Raw genomic sequence first — 19,974 nt, forward strand, 5'->3', positions numbered from 1 at the left:
AAAATTGATAATAAGCACGAAATTCGAGAAAATGTGATTATCCAATTGCAAACTGTTGGCAACTGTTGATTCTATTAAATGATTCACTATGAAGAGATAGCAGACCTCTTATGTCTCCAGCGTTATTGTCCTGTCACCAGCTGGCTCAGATCTTTGTTTATAAGTAGACTTGAGATGCGCGAGAACACTAGCGTCAGGTGATCAATTTTCATAACGGCAAGGAAAGTTGTGTGAGTGCGCCACACCAGATTTTTAGAATCTATGAGCAAAATTTGGAGATCTAAATCATTCATGTTTTTCCGGTATGCAATCCACAAATTGACATGTTTTGATGCGATCAAACGAACAAACACAACCCTACTCTCTCTTATTATATAGATTATTAGTTCTGGAAATTGGTTATCAGTAATAACTCAGTGTGTGTGTGTGAAGAAAATATTGTTTTAAATATCCTAGCAAAAGATTATAACATCCTCAAATACTACAGATGATCACAATGACTAATCCCGTTTGAAAAACTACTCATATACTTACTTATTTAGCGAATTCACATCCTGGGGTTTTCCTATCTATCCAATGACCTTCAACCCACTACTCACCTTGCAAATAAGGTATTCATTCGTATGTTAAAACGGAAGGAGATGGTGAGTGGTTTTTTAATTTTTATGCATGCTTCATTTTCAATTAAAGCTGGTTGTCAAATAGTTAGAGTTCCCTTGTTTTGTAGTATTATTTTATCAAACATAATACAGTCCACATTACCGTTCAATAGCTTTTTGATACTATGAAAGGGGTTAATCGGTTCAGGGATCAAGATATGAGTCCGGGGCTGTAGAATCAAGCTAAAATAATGTGATCATTTATACTTATAACATATAACATTTACATACAATAATAGATAACTTTTTGTGTAGTTGAGAAGTTGATATTGTGGTAATTATTCATATTGAATGAAAAAGATTAAGAAATTGACCAATAAGTCTTTTTCATTCAATAATAGATAACTCATAATTGAACTGAAAATGAACTACAGTAAATTATATTACTATACTATGACCTCTCTCATGTTAAGATAGTAATTATAAATTGTCCAAATTATTTAATTTACACACTTAATTGAAAGAAGCCAATGTAGTGTAGTGCACCACAGCCGTATGCATCAACCTTTACCAACCTAGCCTTGTTGAAGTTTAAAAATCCAATTAATCAGTCAAAATTTTCATCATAAAATATTATTTATATCACTCATGCTCATCTTCTTCGAGCTCGTAGAGATGCTGACTTCATTCTATGAGAGATCATGTACATATTCCACTTGTAAACAGTGTATTTATTCACACCTGCTATTCCTTCCTTTCAGACCAAAGATCTGCCTGAGAAGAGTCAGTCTTGGAGAGTTCATGTTGGAAATGTAGATGTTAAAGTTGATAACATACTCATATCATTGAATAGACCGCTACTCTTCCGAAATTGTATTTATTTGATTGGCGAACAAAATGAATTCTACGGCCTCTCTACTATTTTTTCAACAAAGGTGAGTTGGTATCTGAATGACAGTTTTGGAATGAAACAATGATTAAATAACTTTGTAAAATGTTTTGATTCATTACTTTTTCTTCACTTCTTTGGGGAAGCTGTTTGAACCAGCAGGCAGAGCCGAATCTTATAGTTCAGACGTAATTAGAGGCTAACTTGAACTTCTACTAACTTGACAGTTATGAATCTGACAATCTCTTCCTGATAGCTCAGAACATTTAAAAAACTGTTGGTTTATTTACCTTTCATCATCATTCCTTTCATTGCGAATGCAAAACTTGAACTCATGAGAACATGATACTAAGCAGCAAAAAAGTTGAAAAGATAACAACCTCGTCGAATATCTCTTTTTGTGTGTTTGTATGATTCTGTTGTCGATGCTGTTTGACTATAACCTATGGATTTTCTATAGCATATTAATTTTATTTTGTTTCCACTTTCATTTTACCATCTGTTGTTTTTACAGGGTAACCACGAGAAACATTCACATTTTAGAAATAAAAAAGCAATATTAATTTTTCAAGATACTATTCATCCAACTTGAGTAGAATACTTGTGACTATAAGCTATTTAATTTTCATAGAGTAAATTATGACAGGAAGGTGAGGTCCTTCTTCCCTGAGCAATTTTATATACTGTCCCGGAAGCTCTTCCACACTCGTTGCAGTGTATCCACAGTGATCAACACCACCTCAGTTAGTATCGCCGCTTTCAAGTCATCTAAATCACGGGGTTTATGTCGATAAACTTGCTCTTTCAAATGTACCCACAAATAAAAATAACTTTTGATGACTTGAAAGCGGCGATACTTACTAGAACGTTTGTGGAAGAGCTGCCTGAACAGAATAGGAAAATTGCCTCAGGAAAGAAGGACGTAACAACCTTCCTGACATAATTCCATCTACGAAAAGTAATTAGCATATACTCACAACTATTTTACTCAAGTTGAATGAATAGTATCTTGAAAAAAATATTGTTTTTTCTAAAATGTAATGTTCCTCGTGGTGTATGCATATTTCTTTCTCTATACATGAACGTTTTTTTTGTTGAAAAAAGACGTTCAAAATCACGACCGACGTGGAGGGCGAGCCTCGCAACCCGACCGAGTTGCGCACGAAACTGAGCGCAGGAATAGTGCGCCGGCTGCTGCTGGCCGTGGGTGCCACCCTCACCGATGCCTGCACCCCCACCCCCACCCGGCTGCACCTCGGGCTGAAGGCTCCTCCTGTCGACAAGGAGTGCTCGCTCTCGCTCAACTACCTGCTCGTGTCCAAAGTGCTCAACAGCGACTCCATGACTGCCGACGATTACTTCTTGTAAGTAGACTCAACTCATTTCAAATCACTCCACTCAAAACATTATTCGTGTAAAAGAAAGGAGACGGGGCCGTCGAAAGCAATGGATGAACATGTAGAAGTTCTAGTGACCCTTCAGTGGTCGTCTATTGTTAATGAGTTTCGACATTTTCGTGGACTATTGTTAAGGATTCCACTCCGAGGAATAAATTGGTGGCCCAGTCTGATTACTTGAAGGCATTTTCAGCTGTAAACCAGTGGTAGCCTACATTGATTGGATAAACACACACATTACTATCGATTATAAGTACAAAATTTAGTCAAACTAAGGACATATTATTTTTTAATAAAGATTACGTCCTTTTATACTTATTCTTACGTCCTATTATATTCAGTGTACATGATGATACTAGATACATTACATAGAAATATCATCAGCTGATGAATAGCGCACGTGGTGTGTAACCACGAATTGTATGTAACTCAAGTTAGTCTGTATACAGCTTGTGAGCAAGTTGAGTTTCATCAAAATGAACCATTAGGAATAACTGAATAACAAGTACTTGAACACTGATCTAGATTCAATAATAAAGTGAGAATACAAGTAACAGGTAAGGTGGAAAGTAATAGATGAGTTCCTACCAGCTAAAACTGCCTTCAAGAAAGCAGACGGGGCCACTCCGGCTATGAGGGTGATGAAGCGGAATCAGAGGACAATAGAGTGTGATAGTTGAGAGTTGGAGGATGAACCTCTTTGGAACAATAGCCCAGTGTATAGGTAGCGCGGCCCATCTCCTTTCTTTAACCCCATTATTCGATTGCCTTCATATCCTTTTCAGGATTTCAGGACCGTATTTATCAATCATTTGGAAAAATAATAATAGCCAGTAAAGCTGGATAGAATCAGTTTATACTTTTCTTATTGTATAATAATTTCAAATATCCAATAAATAGAACTAAGGAATTCTGCTATTGCAAATATTGACCGAAGAACTAAATAGCAGAAAGAAATTTAAAAAATAAACTGTAGAAAAACTGTTTTCGATTTTTGCAATAGCAGAAGTCCTTAGTTCTATTTATATAGCATTTAGTAGATATTTTAAATAATTATTATACAGTGATAATATTCCAGCAGTTGGTTAACTACAATTTCTAATGAATCTTCCATAGTTCATACTTTCTCACTTACTTGAATAATAGACAATTTTTAAAATGTTAGAAATGTATAGAAGATAACTATTACACTTGTAATATTTTTAAATTGAAAACGACTAGTCTCGGCATTTCTCAAGTGTCCTTTCCAAATTAATTATTATTTTGTACTACAAAATAATTATTAATTTGGAAAAGATACTTGAAAGGAAGAAAGAATTGAGAATGAAATAAATGTCGAAACTAATCTTGTTTAGTTTTAAAATATTAGAAGCGTTGAAAAAGTTATTTTTTCTATAATTACTAAACATTCAAGTAGCCCTATTAAAATACTTTATTAAAAAATAAAGAGTAAAGATTCTAGATTTGTTTGCTAGACAGCCAAATGAAGCTTGGCTAATTTCGTTATTAAGCAGTTATAGTTCAGTTGTTTATACTATAGATTCGGCCCTCTGGGTATGATTCGAAAAAAATTATTTTGAAATATTCAATTACACAGACTATGAACAGGACGATCAGGTCGATATTTAGGTTTCAGTCTAAGTTGCGATCGCGATCGACTTTCATGTGACACATAAACATTGTAAAGCATGGGTATGACCAGTACGGTTACGTCTCAATTTCCATTTATCATGGTGACATTCAAATGTTCTATCATTAACATTAGGGGGTATCGATCGAAACTGAAATGATTGAAACCGCGACTTACTTGGTCTGTTCGCACCTTAAGATCCAGTTTGATTAGTCTATTTCTTGACCTTCATTATTTAGTAAAAATAGAAGCTCTCCACCCTTTCCACGTTTATGAGCAGCTTGAAATTTTCTTTTCAAATATTAGAGGTGGAAATTACTTCACGCCCTAAAATGACCTGCTTAATTTGAAGTGATGCCGTTTAAAGCTCTATAACATTTACTCACAGTTCAGTAAACTATTAAGATGGGGACCCCCATTGAAGATGAAGGCACTGAGTATGAAACTAAGAAGATGGGACCCTTAAAACTCAATGAGTACACCCTCAATGCCGGTGATAAATAGCTAATCAGACTAGAATTGATATATAGTACCTATATTCATCACTGGATTGTCGTAATTTTTGAATGTCGCTCAGTTCACGGCAAAAGCGATACTAACGCCTCTGTGCTCTGTCTAGTTATAACGTAAGCAAAAAGGAGTCTGCGCAATCCGACATCGACAGTTTTCTCAAAAAGTTTTTGTTTGTTGCTTGTCGTTGTAGGAATGAATTCGAATGTTGAGGTTGCTGTTTGTCAGAAATTTTGTAATTTTCTCTTGAAGTGATACCGTAATTGAATAAGGAAGCTTGTTCAATGGTTGTGTTCGTTCATAACCAATCATTTTTATTAATTAGTATGTATTGAACCTTCTTTTAACTCCTATTTCTCTAATAACTGTTCTTTCCATATTCCTATATCCCCAATACACAAATTAGAATACAATATTATAGGTACTGGCGAAAAATATGGTAAGTCCTTTCTTTTGTTCATTATTGTGCATAAGTAAACTTGATTCCATTTGAATATTTATACCCCCTAAAATTTTATACAGTCCACTTTTGGGATTATTTATAATCCAACGTTGGTCCGTTCACGCCAGGATTGACTCAGAATTTAAATTTTTTTATTAATTTTGTTAGATGGCTAACCTAACAAAGTTTGTAAGTTATGCCTACAACAAGTTACGTTTTGTTGGTGCAAGTCAGACAAGTTTGTTCATCAATCAACATATTGTTGTTTGTTTCAATTGAAGATAACTTAGGCTAATCTTCATTTCAAGATAGCTGTTCTTTCAGCATTTGTGCTAGTTTATGTCTCAATCGAATTTATTGAAATCGCTTTGGGAACTATTTTTTTATAAAGTGTGTTGTAGTGTATCTCTTTTGAAATGTCTGACAAAGAGAAAGTTGAAAAGTCCTTACGCATTAACAGAGCTAAACTAGAACAATTATTCCAAAGAATTCAGAGAGCTCATGACTTAATAAAAAATTTGTCTGATAAGAAAATTTCCAAACAATTTAGAGCATTGGCTAGTTTGATTCCAGCTACTTTTGAACAGTACTCCCAGGTTGAAAGTACTGTTAGGCTAGTTACACACTCATTCGGTTCGTTTCGTTTTCGGCAAATTCTGATGAGTGTGAAACGATAATTCGGTTTGAATTCGGTACCGAATAGAAACCGCATAGAACCGAACGCCCACTTGACTCTAATAAATTCCATCAGGTTTCAATTTGTTGCTAGCGAGAGGCTACTTTCACACACTTTCGGTTCGGTTCTTTTCGTTTCGTTTTCGGCAAATTCCGATAAGTGTGAAACGATGATTCGGTTTGAATTCGGTACCGAATAGCAACCGCATAGCACCGAACGCCCCCTCGACACGAATAGGTTTCATCATATTCGAGTTCGTTGCTAGGGAAACGGGAAAAAAACAAAGTCTTTTAAACACGCTTGCCTTTTTGTTTTCATTTTAAACTGATATCGTGATTATCTGTTTCAAAATTTTCCAAGTCAAAATCATATGGTCAATTCATTTCTGTTAGTTCACAGGAACATTTCTTTCTCAATGAATAGTTTGCTAAAAAAATATGAAAGATATAAATTAAAACTCAGGGAGAATTTTTATTTTTTTTTATTCATCCACGAATTTTACATGATTTCATCAATAGAGAGAAGAGATGAAGTTTATATACCATGTGTCAAAACAAGAACAAATTTTCAATAAAAAATAACCATCTCTCTGAACATCCAAAATTAACATAATCAAAAAGAAACTATTCAAATAATTCACATTTTTTAATTAATTTTAAAATTTTGTTGTTCAAGAAATAACATATCACAATTTAACACAAGCTGTTATATTTAAATATAACAGCATGAACTGTGAAAATCCAAACACAGCTGTGTTCGAGAAGAAAATACCTAATTGGAACCGTACGAATTAAAACCTGACATGTATGAAAGCCTCATTCGTTTTCGGTAACGAACCGAACCGAACCGAAAACGTATCAAACCGAATGAAACCGAAAGCGTGTGAAGCTAGCCTTATTGAATTAGAAGTTTAGTTGAACCCGGATTATGACATTAAATTCAATGATTCATATTTAGAGTTGGTAGCTGTTATTAATTTAGCATTGGAAAATCATAATAAAAAAGAATTGAAAAAAAGCAGAACTGACAACGTCTAGCAGTCAACATGATCATAGTAATATGTTACCCAAGATTGAGTTGCCTAGTTTTTCTGGACAGCAATCACAATGGTCATCTTTTTATGAATTGTTTAAGAGTTTGGTGCATGAAAATTCAACACTTTCTGACCAACATAAAGTTCAGTACTTAGTTTCTAAACTAAGCGGTGAAGCCAAAAATATCTGTCAAAACTTGACCCCGGTTGCTACGAATTATAAAATCATATGGGAGGCTTTGATAGTTCGTTACAATGATCCCAGGTCACAAATCAATGCCTATTTGAATGAAATATTCCATTTCAAGGCTCTCAAGTTTGAATGTAAGTCAGGCCTAACTTCTATCCTTGATCGATTTTGTAATTCTGTTACTGCTTTAAAAAGATTACATGGTGATGATTTGACTGACCTAATATTTTTGTATCAAGGTCTGAGTCTATTGAATGCTACATCAAGGAGAGCATTTGAATCAGCCTATCGTGATAAGGATTTGCCTGATTATAAGGATTTTTTACATTTTGTAGGAAGACAGTTGAGGTCGATGTCACCTGATAAAACTAATTTTGATAGTGGAAAAACTGTGAAAAATTCGTCCAATTCTAAGACTTTTACAGTTCAATCATTTGATAAAAATCAAAAATCAAATGACCGTTGTTTGAAATGCAATTCAGGACTGCATAAGTTGACTGATTGTCGATCGTTCCTGAAATTATCGCTGTGGGAGCGATTCAGTTTTGTGAAGGGTAAATCCTATTGTTTTAGATGTTTGTTGAAAAATCACGCTGTGAGTGATTGTCGTAGCTCATTGAATTGCAATCAATGTAATAAACCACACAACTCACTTTTACATTTTGATTTTAGAAAAAATAAATCTGAAGCAAGTAATACAACTGGAAATACTGAAGAAGCGATTCTTAGCTGTTGTTCCAGCATGATGAATGGTAATAATCAACCCAAGGAATCTACTGTTTTATTGTCCACTGCTGTAGTCACTGTCGTTCATAGAGGTAAGCAGTGTAATTTGCGTTTTCTTCTTGACACTGGAAGTCAGCATCATTTTATAACAACTTCAGTTTGTCGTCGTTTGTGTTTGCCTGTTAGTCGTTTGCAAGCTTCAGTTACTGGCTTTGGGGGTGGTACAACTGTTGTGCGTGGTCAAACAGCATTTAAGTTTTCATCAAGGACTGAACAAAACAAATCGTTTTCAGTTCAGTCACTAGTTGTTGATCGTATTATCGATAAATTGCCCTCAAATAAAGTGGATATTTCTCAATTATCTCACTTGAAAAAATTGAAACTGGTTTATGATAAATTCCACATACCTGCTAATGTTGATGGTATACTGGGAGCTGAAATAATACCTACTTTGTTGAGACCTAGTCAATTTGAAGAAGGAGTAGGTTCAGTTAAAATTGTACATAGCGTCTTGGGAGCTATTCTGATGGGTCGAGTCCCACTTTCAAAAATTTCTGATTCTAATTCTGAAGACAATAATTTATTGTCTACTAGCTTTTGCACCGTTGGATAGTTTGATCAGTCGGTTCTGGGAACTTGAGGAGTGTCCCAAATTGGGGAGTTTGCCCACTCAAATAGAAATTGATTGTGAAGACCAGTTTAAATCCTCAGTTTGCCGTTTGGACTCTGGTCGTTTTGTTGTTGCCTTACCATTTGTAAATTCACCAGATTGTCTTGGTGACTCGTTTTTATGGCAAAAAAGAGATTGTTGAATTTGGAAAAACGTCTAGCTTGTTCAGAAGATGCCCAAATTTCATATCATGAAATTATGCTCGATTATTTGCGTCAAGGCCACATGTCATTGATAAAAAATCAGAATGATAGACAAGGTTACTATATACCTCATCATGCTATAGTGAAATCTCGTAGCTCTAGCACTCCTGTGAGAATAGTTTTCGATGCTAGCGCAAAAACCAGTAGTGGTTCTTCACTCAATGATATCCTGCATGTTGGTCCGAAATTGCAGACTGTCATTTTCATATTACTGGTGAATTTCTGATTATTTTTCTGCACTTTGGTGGCAGATATTTCATAAATGTATCGAATGATAATGGTTGAAGAGAGTTGTCAAAAATATCAAAGAATATTATGGAGATTTTCGCCAGTTGACCCAATTGAAATCTATAAATTGGATTGTGTAGTGTTTGGCCTTATTTGGCACTTCGAACTGTTCGTCAGTTGGTACAGGAGGAAGGTAGTAATTTTCCAGTAGCAGAAAAGCATCTCCCGGTTCATATGTACATGGATTACTTAGTTACTTCTGTTCCATCATCACAAGAAGCTAGTCAGCTTTATAGTCAGTCCAAAGAATTATTTGGAAAGGGTGGTTTTAAATTGACTAAATGGATGTCAAATTCACCCGAATTATTGACTCAATTCTCTGATGATGAAAAATCCTCATTGGGAAAAGACTTTGAAACTGGTAGCTCATTGGCTGTTTTGGGTCTTGAGTGGCAACCTAGTGCTGATATTTTTCGGTTTATTGTACATAAAGAGCAGAAAGAGGCTACTAAACGTAATATACTTTCAATGGTAGCGAGAATATTCGATCCTCTTGGTCTCCTGGCTCCTGTAATATTGTTTTTGAAATGCCTAATTAAACGATTATTGGGTTTGAAGTTGGAATGGGACGATGTGGCTCCTATTGAAATTCGGATCTTGTGGAAAAATTGTGAGAAAGAATTTGCGCTTCTATCTGAATTGTCGATCCCTAGATATGTTGGATTGTCTCCTGATTCTGTAATCACCCTAATTGGTTTCAGTGATGCCTCAGAGGTAGGGTATGGAGCTGTCATCTATTTGAGAACTCAAAATGGTGAGTGTCCTCATCAAATTTTATTGCTATGTGGCAAATCAAAGGTGGCGCCATCTCAGACTGTCAGCATCCCTCGTCTGGAACTATGTGCAGCAGTACTTTTGTGTGACCTCCTTAACTCAACCATTTCCATTATTCGAGAGCGTTGTGAGATCAATCAAGTGTAGCCCTACACTAGATTGGTGCTTCTCCATCTAGGTGGCAGACGTTTGTTGCTAACCGTGTTTCTAAGATTCAAGATTGTTCAGTGGATCGTTGGATGCATGTAGCTGGTGCCGAAAATCCAGCTTATTGTTTGTCCCGGGGCTTAACTCCACAAGCTCTTGTTGATCATAAATTGTGGTGGACAGGACCTTCCTGGTTGTCCATGAGTGAAAGTCAGTGGCCCATAAGGTCTGATCTTGAGGTCATAGAAAACCCACCTGAATTAAAACATCATTGCGCTGTAGCCGTTGCTCAGCTCAAAATGCCTCCTAATAATGAATTGAATTGAATTGAATGTTTCCAAAAAAATACAATGTAGCATACAAATGTAAAAAACACATGTACACAAACTTAAAATAACAAACTTAAAAAATAAAATAATAGAAACCACGCTCACATGAACCTAAAAGGTTTGTTCGTGAGTCGTGAGTTGAATTATAAATTAAATATTGAAATGAAAGAAAGGAGTTCTGAATTTTTAGCCGACTATAAACAAAATAAAACATCTTATAATAGAAAGTAATTATTAAAAGAAGAATTACAGTTTAAAAGACATATTGAAATTATGTGATTGTTTATAGAGAAAAAAAATGAAACAATAATAAACAGGGCACTCATACCATCACATACACACAGGAGGGGCACAAGCACTCACACATACACACACAAACACAGCACACTCACACAACACACACACCAACACGCACATAGCCATAGCCACCTCTAATACAAGGCCCCGGCCTACGATATTGCAACGTCGCAGTGTAGGCCTAGAATCTAATACATGATTGGTGAAAAAGATTTAGAAAAATATCAGCTGATCTTTTTCACCAATCATGTATTAGATTGTAGGCCTACACTGCGACGTTGCAATATCGTAGGCCGCGGCCTTGTATTAGAGGTGGCTATGACATAGCACATAGTACAGTACTATGAATGCAAGGATTGAGCACTATCATAAGTACAACGATCTGAGGAGACTGGAGCAATCGTCATCGTTTAAAGTGGCTAACCACGATTGGATTGCTCTCTTATAAACTTGAATGGAGCAGTTCCCAGGTCGACTGATGCTAGGAGGCGCATTACGAATTAATAAATGTATTAAATATGTTACATTCCTGTCACATGCAACCCGAGAATTACGTTCAAGCCTTGGCTGATGTAGTAGAGAGCCTCTTGTAGGGTAAGGATGAGAAGTGGAATTATTGAAATGAATTTTATTTTTGAAAGCAAAGGAAAGTGCGGATTTAATAAAAAGTTTTTTTTATAGTGAGAACATTGAAAAGGAGAAAAAGACGATTAGAAGAGTATGTTCTAGCCAGGCCCAACCCGGCCTTAATTATGGCTTTTTGACTTATTGCAAGTTCTTTAATCAAAGTATCAAATGCACCTCCCCAGGCAATAATTCCGTAAGACAAAATTGATTGCACATACGCATGATAAACTGTTCTCATTTCATTAATATTGAGAATTCCCTGTAGTTTTGAGAATACATACATAAGTTTACGGAGTTTTTTCTTGAGGTAGAATATATGAGGAGACCATGTCAGACTATTATCTATTATTATACCAAGGTATTCAAATTCGTTTACTGACTCAATGATTTGACAATTACAATTCACATTCCACGCTTCGCCGCACGTATGTAATTTTAGACAGAGATTTGCCGGAGGGGCTCTGGTTTTGTGGAGAAAAATTGGAAGAATTTTTGTTTTATTTGTGTTCATGCTCAAAATATTAGTATCGAACCATTTTTTAAGTTTAATGATGTCATGGGAGGCCGCCCGGTAAACGTCAAAATATACAGCTGTATCATCAGCAAATAGGAGCATATTTCCTGTAATGTTACATTTGGTGATATCGTTGATATATAGAAGAAATAAAATCGGGCCCAAGGTACTTCCCTGTACCACTCCATACTCAATATCACGAATATCACTATTCACTCCCCCAGTGTCACTGGACCTATTATTGTCACTGATTGCATTATCAAGAGAGCCAGTTGTATTGGAAGAGCGGTAAAGATCAGGGATGTTCACCACCTGCCTGCGACCCGTCAAATAATTCTCGATCCAACTGTAGGAAATTCCCGAGATTCCCATGGATTTTAATTTTTCTAATAAAATTCTATGATCAATTGAATCAAAGGCTTTCGCCAAATCAACGAATAACAAAAGAATATATTTATTTTTATTTATTCCTACCCTCAAGTAATCACTTAATTGATAGAAACAATTAGCAGAGTTGCAGTCATCTCTGAAGCCAAACTGACAGTCAGTAAGTAAATTATTAGTTTTCAAATATTGAGTGAGCTGTTTTTTGAAGCATTTTTCTATTACTTTAGAGAGTACACTTAATAAAGATATTGGCCGATAATTGTTCACGTCTCCCTTCTGCCCAGATTTATACAAAGGGATAACTTTTGTCAGTTTGAAAGCATCGGGGAAAATACCAGTTGCAAAGCTATGATTGATGATATGGCACAATGGAACAATAATAAAATCAATATAGGTTCAAATCAAATGGGCAGGAATATTGTCACAGCCAGGAGCAGAGCGCCCTCGAAGCTCGAGACCGCCACACACCGCCTCACCTCCTGCTCAGATACCCCCCTCAAAATGAATCGCGAGTCGCAGACAGGTTGCGTCGGAGCCCCCACCACCTCACCATTCTCTCTTATCTCAGCGGCCAGTCTCGCTCCAACATTTGAGAAAAACATATCAAACTCATTTGCTACATCAAGAGTTGATCTGGTATTACTGTTATGATTATCATTATTATTTTGAGTATTATTATTGTTATTATTACTATTATTATTATTGTTAGACCTAATAAAATGATGTAGAGGGAATGATGCGTTCCTGGTACTTGACCCAGCTATCTCGTTAATAGTCCTCCAAAACATTTTAGGGTTGTTGGTAGATTCTATTATTCTTCGCTTGAAGTATTCTTTCTTAGTTTGTTTCAACAGCTTACTGCGATATTCGTTGTATTGATTAATAAGATTGCGATTGAAAGGCTGACGTTTCATTAATCTACTGAGTTTATTTCTTTTAGAAATTGATTTAATAAGCCCGTTTGTAATCCACGGTTTCAGTTTTTTCAATCTATTATTATTATTGTAACTATTCCTATTATTTCTATTACTATTATTATCATTAATATTACTATTTCTTTTATTATTATTATTGTTATTGTTGCTACTACCTCCGTAAGAAGAGCAGCTCAGCTGCAATCCTGTTATAATCTCATTGAATTTATCAGCACAAAAATTGGGATCCTGACATGATGTAATTTCATTCCACAACTGCTCAGCTATTAGTCTGGAAAATTTTGCGTAATTAATTTTATTGCGTGAGAGGCTTTGAGCATAAACATTTTGTATAGTATTTTCATGTTTTATAGTAATTCCAACTGCATAATGGTCGGTAATATCAATTTTTAACACTGCTGGTAATAAAGAATTAGAATCTGGATTTTTTACAAATATGTGATCTATGCATGAAGAAGACATAGAAGTTTCCCTAGTTGGCTTATCTATACAACAGATAAAGCCCGCTTCATAAAGAACGTCAAGATACCTGCTGCTAAGAGTATTTGTTTGTTTGTTGAGAATATCACAATTCATATCATCGATAACCACTTGGACTTTATTTTTATCATTATTTTGACAGTAACAAACCTCCAATCCGTCGATAAAACTGGCCAAGTCAGTACCATGGCAACGATAAACGCAAAGTAGATTGTAGTTACGATTATCCTTATCACATTCCAAGTTTAAGCAACGCAGGTCGCCAATATCTACTTCCTGGCAGGCGGACGGCAGGCTAGAATCTACATAAATAACAATTCCATCGTTTTGATTAAATTGACTTGAAGTAGTATATGCAACATACCCATCTATCTGGTTCACACAGTCATCCTCATTCATCCAAGTTTCAGTCAACACAATAATATTGAATTTAAAATCTAATCCATTCAAAGATACCAAAAAATCATCAAAGTTCTTATTGTAGCTTCTTATATTCATATGTATCACACTCAAACCATTCATCCCATTCACACGAAGGAAATCACCATACACACAACAATCATCAAACACACTACAACTAATGTAATTTATAATTTGATGATCGTTGCTCCAGTTATTGTCGCTTGTTGAATATTATGATAGTAATTTTGAAGGTATTGAAATTGTTACGTCAACCAGGAGAATCAAATTTGGACGTGGCTGAGCTCTACTTGTGTGAAGTTGTTCAAAAAATCCATTTTTCTTCAGAATTTACTCTATTGGAAAAAGGTAAAATTTGTCCCAATCGTTTTCAACAACTATCTCCATTTGTAGAGAAGTAGATAATCCGTGTTCGTGGTCATTTGAATAATGCCCATATGGAATTTGATTTTTGTCATCCTATTATTCTTCCAAAAACTAGTAAGTTTGTCTCATTGTTGATCGGAATCACTATCATGTTAGTAATTGTCATGCAGGTTCTCACCTATTGCTGTCATTATTACGACAAAAATTTTGAATATTGGCCGCACTTGAGACTGTTCGTCAGCGTGTACGTAAATGCAACACTTGCTTTCGTTGTCAACCCAAAAATGGGAGACCTACCAGCTTGTCGGATTAATATCCAGTGTAAACCTTTTGAAGAATACGGAGTGGATTATGCTGGTCCTATACTCATCACGATGGCGAGACGTAGAAATCCGTTCATTTTTAAAGCCTATATTTGCTTGTTTATTTGTATGGCTACAAAGGCGGTACACATTGAATTGACCTCTGAGCTTTCAACCAACCAGTTCCTTGCTGCGTTCAGACGTTTCCTATCAAGACGTGGTCCCTGTCGTGTTATACATTCAGACTGTGATACAAATTTTGTTGGAGCTAGTGAACAGTTGAAACAGTTGGCCCAGTTATTGAGCTCTGCTGCTTTCCAGGAAACACTTTCATCCCAGTTGGCTGATTTTCGTATAGAGTGGAAATTTCTGCCGCCTGGCAGCCCCAATTTTGGTGGACTTTGGGAAGCCAACGTGAAATCGGTCAAGTCCCATCTCTTTCGTGTCATAGGCAAGCAACTCTTGACCTTTGAAGAATTAAATACAGTATTAGTTCAAATTGAAGCTGTTCTCAATTCGAGGCCGTTGCATCCATTAAGCGCGGATCCTAGCGACCCACAAGCGTTGATACCAGCGCATTTCTTGACTTTGACACCCTTAAAATATTTACCCATGTATGATGTGGAAAATCAGTCAGTCAATCGTTTGACTCGCTATGAATTGATTAATCAAATGATTCTATCCTTCTGGCGATGATGGAAGCAAGAGTACTTGCATGAATTGCAAACTAGAAGGAAGTGGTATAAATACTCAATACCTCTTACAGTTGTAGTAGTAGACCAACCCAACTTGCCCCCTTTGCGGTGGCCCATTGGTGTAGTAGAGGAAGTTTTTCCAGGAGCAGATGGAGTAGTTAGAGTGGCTACAGTGCTGTTGTCTACTGGTCAATTGAGACTACCTGTGTCCAAGTTGTATCCACTCCCCAATCAGTAGGTTGACAGCAATCTTTCGCCCTCAATAATTGTATATTTCTCTTTTGTTTGTTGTTGTTCTTTTGTTTTGTCGGTTTATCCTTCTTCGTCGTTGTCTTGAGATATATCCTACCCCACCAATAATTTCACTTCCTACCTTGATATCCTTTGATATCCAGTCTATTCCGTGGGCTTCTTCTAATAGAAGTCTCTAGTGATCACCCCCGCTGGAGTGAAGAAAACAACCCATCTATCCTATTTTTCTCCTATCTCAGTTGTCATCGTCGTTTTGTTATTTGGTTTTATCTTTTCCACACATGTGGTTATGTGTGATTTTTTGGCGCTATCCATCTCATTAGGAGGTCTAATGTGATCTTTTGAAACAAAAAAAGTTTTCAAAAATCTATTATCAACGTTTAAATTGAACAAAGTGACAGATGGCCCAACTCACATAACAAGAACAACAGCTACTGAAATTGACTATATAATATCTAACTACCCGCCGGCTCTGTGTTCCAGTGAGTTAATTACCTGTTCCTTCTCCGATCATCATGGAAGTAGTGTCAAGTTTAGTTTAGAGCGATCAAAGTCTAATTCTAGTAAAAATATTACATCTAAAAGTGGAAGAAGAAAGATTTTTCGTGTCATTGATCCATTAAATATTGATGCTTTAAACTATGGGCTATCGAAAGAGAATTGGCATAGTGTTTATGATTGTAATAACGTTGAAGATAAGTTTAATAATTTTATGACAATTTATGTTAACCATTGTAATAGTTCGGTTCCGGAGAAGTCAGCAAGCGGTGCAAGAAATGAAGAGCAGCTTTCTTGGATTACAACAGGCATAAGGATATCCAGTGAGAGGATGAAAACTCTGAGCACACTTTTAAAATATCCCTCCTTTAGTGACTCAGCGACCTATATCACCACAACAACAGGACTTAGATGTGTCAGCTTAGAAACTTATTTCAAAATTTACAGAAACACATACAGGAAAGTTTTGAAAGCAGCTAAGAAAATGGCCGCCAATGCCTTCATAAATAAATCCTCAAATCAAGCTAGAGCCATCTGGAAATTAGTAACAAAGAACAAATTAGTAAATTCGAGTCAACAAAGAACAATAATTCAACTTCAGAGACTTGTATTGCTGATGAAACAGAAAATATCAAAACCGGAAAAGAAGCTGCCAATATCCTGAATAATTATTTCATAAACACACCACTTGAAATTCAGAATGCACACTTAGAAAAGAGTGGCATGGATGATTTTCTATCAGTATTTAACATTGCCGGTAACCAAAGAAATACAAAGTTTACAGATTTCGATACATTGAGCTGTGAAGAACTTAGAGGAATAATCAAATCACTAAAAAACAAGAAATCCTACGACTGTTACAACTTATCGAATTACTTAGTTAAAAAATCAGCAGAACATATCCTCAAGCCACTAACATTTATCTTCAATAGCTCCATGAAAGCGGGTTACGTACTATCTAAACTGAAATTATCGAAAATAATTCCTGTTTACAAAAAAGGCAATCAAGAGCTTCTGAAAACCATAGACCTATTGCTAATACTCCTTTATTTCTAAAAATCTTTGAATATGCCATGCTAAGACGATTAAGAAAATACTTCAAACAAATAGACTTACTGTCTTCTAACCAATTTGGATTCCGGCCAGGCTACTCCACAAATGATGCTCTCTTCTCTTTTGTAGATGAGGCATTATCATCTGTTGATAAAAAATCCAAAGTGAATGGTTTGATAGCCGATCTCTCAAAGGCATTCGACCTTATCAATGTAGAGATCATGTTAAAAAAGCTGCAATTGTATACATTCGATGGCGCCGTGTTCAGATGGTTTTTTCCTACCTCAACAAAAGGTATCAGCAGGTAGTCATTGACTCTCATACCCATGAGTACCATTCAGAATGGATGAAGATGAGAAGCGGGGTTCCCTGCTTTTTATTATATATATTAATGACTTGCCATCATACCTTGAATCAGCTAAAAGTGTATTATATACTGACGATGTGAGTATTCTACTGAAAAGCAGCAGTCAGTCCAATGTGGAATTGGAGAGTAAGACTGCCCTTATTAATTTACTAAAATGGCTATCTGCTTACATGCTGTTGTTAAATACCAACAAAACTAAAGAAATTCCATTCCGAACTACCAGAGAAAATAATTTAAGTATCAGAGACTATAAAATAGAATCCGTGAATGATATAAAAGTTCTTGGAGTGGTGATTGACTCTGACCTTTCTTGGAGACCTCACCAAGAATACCTCAAAAACAAACTGAACTCAGCAATTTTCGTACTGAGAAATTTGAAAGCTATATTGGACTTCAGGGCTCTTAGAAGTGTTTATTTCGCACTGTTTCACTCACACCTGACTTACGGCATTATTTTTTGGGGAAATTCAAGTTGCGTAGTTGAGGTGTTCAGAATGCAGAAGTGGGCATTGAGAGTGATGATGGGAGAATCAATTCGAACAAGTTGTCGCCCCCTTTTCAAAAAACTTAGAATTCTCCCATTCCCAAGCCTATATATTTTCGAAACAATCTGCTTCATTAAGAAAAATCTACATGAATTTAATACAGGCGGAACATTCCATCAATACCCAACAAGATATAGGAACAACCTAAGAGACGACACACATCAGACAACCATGTATGAGCGAGGTGTTAGGAGTTCTGGTATTCGGTTGTATAATTTATTGCCAGCTCATATAAAAGAAATGACTGGTACAAAATTCAGAGATCAATTAAAGAAGGAGCTGCTGTCCATATGCGCGTACTCAAATGAAGAGTTCAGAGAGTACTACGAGCGTCGAAATGGGGTTTAGAGAGAATAGAAAAAAATGTATTGACTTTTCATGTACCTATTTATGTTCTAAACTACGAGCGTCGAGATAAGGTTTGGAGAGAAAAAAAAAATATTGACTCATCATTTATGTATTTATGTTCTGTATTTTATTGACTTACGACATTGACAAGTCCAAATACCCCTTTTATAGGAGGTCAGTGGATGAAATAATAATAAATAAATAAAAAATAAATAAATCTATAGCTTGGTGTTGGTCGCCCTCAATGTCATATAGTTCTATTTGTAAAAATTTCATCATTGTCTTATCTTTGCGTCTCTGAGGACAACCACATCTCCTCATGGTGGGGGGAATGGATTGTCGTAATTTTTGAATGTCGCTCAGTTCGCGGCAAAAGCGATACTAACGCCTCTAATGAATTATGAATTATATATAATGAATTATATATGAATATAATGAATTCGAATGTTGAGGAAAGATCGTTGTGCATTCCTTTTAATTTTCTTAATTCATATAACTTTGGAGCAGATTGTTGAAGCTCACATTAGTTTTATTTGCTGTTTGTCAGAAATTTTGTAATTTTTTCTTAAAGGGATACTGTAATTGAATAAGGAAGCTTGTTCAATGGTTGTGTTCATAACCAATCATTTTCATCAATTTGTATGTATTGAACCTTCCTTTAATTCCTATTTCTCTAATAACTGTTCTTTCCATATTCCTATATCCCCAGTACACAAATTAGCATACAATATTATAGGTACTGGCGAAAAATATGGTAAGTTCTTTCTTTTGTTCATTATTGTGCATAAGTTAACTTGATTCCATTTGAATATTCAAACCCCCTAAAATTTTATACAGTCCACTTTTGGGATTATTGATAATCCAACCAGAATAATCACTCTATTGAAAAGTTTTCTTTTCTTTCAAAAAGTGGAAAAATTTTAAAATGATGAAGTGGGTCAACAAGGAATATATATACTTGAAATAGATCAATCAAAATCCTAAATAGAACTTCTGATTCGGATTGTAATTCAAATTCAATAATTTTATCTGTTTTATTGAGCAGTAATATTTAGAGTACTAACTTGTGAAATAATTCTTTCGTTTTTCGGTTTAATTTTGTAGAAGAACGGAGCGCATGATGAAGTTGAAAGATGACATGAACTTCAGCCTGGGAAAAGAAGATGATCGGAAGATTGTGGACGCGGTTCTTCGTTTCGAACTTCTGATGACGAAATTGAGTCAGCCGGTTAAACTCAGCAATCAGACGGACAGAATCAAAGGTCAGTTCTGCAAAAATAAGAATTGATCTTATTTGCCATTTTCCCATTAAAATCGGTTGCGCCACCTCCTTCCTCCTCCAGCCTCTCTCTACCACTGTCCCTGTCTCTTTTATAGGAAGGATG

At 35.7% G+C, this 19,974-nt stretch overlaps 1 protein-coding gene across 1 annotated transcript in view; it reads left to right on the forward strand.

Annotated features, from left to right (window-relative positions):
- LOC111050216 (DALR anticodon-binding domain-containing protein 3) overlaps positions 1–19,974 on the forward strand; it is a 79,104-nt gene that overhangs the window by 13,320 nt on the left and 45,810 nt on the right. Inside the window, exons 3-5 of the mRNA XM_039427511.1 lie at positions 1,361–1,534; positions 2,593–2,852; positions 19,694–19,851. Of these exons, the coding sequence (XP_039283445.1) occupies positions 2,830–2,852; positions 19,694–19,851 (181 nt within the window). The 5' untranslated portion in view covers positions 1,361–1,534; positions 2,593–2,829. The remainder of the gene's footprint in view (positions 1–1,360; positions 1,535–2,592; positions 2,853–19,693; positions 19,852–19,974) is intronic.

The sequence above is a fragment of the Nilaparvata lugens genome, chromosome 4 (genome assembly GCF_014356525.2).
Source record: "Nilaparvata lugens isolate BPH chromosome 4, ASM1435652v1, whole genome shotgun sequence".
In the NCBI taxonomy this organism is placed as follows: Eukaryota; Metazoa; Arthropoda; class Insecta; order Hemiptera; family Delphacidae; genus Nilaparvata; species Nilaparvata lugens.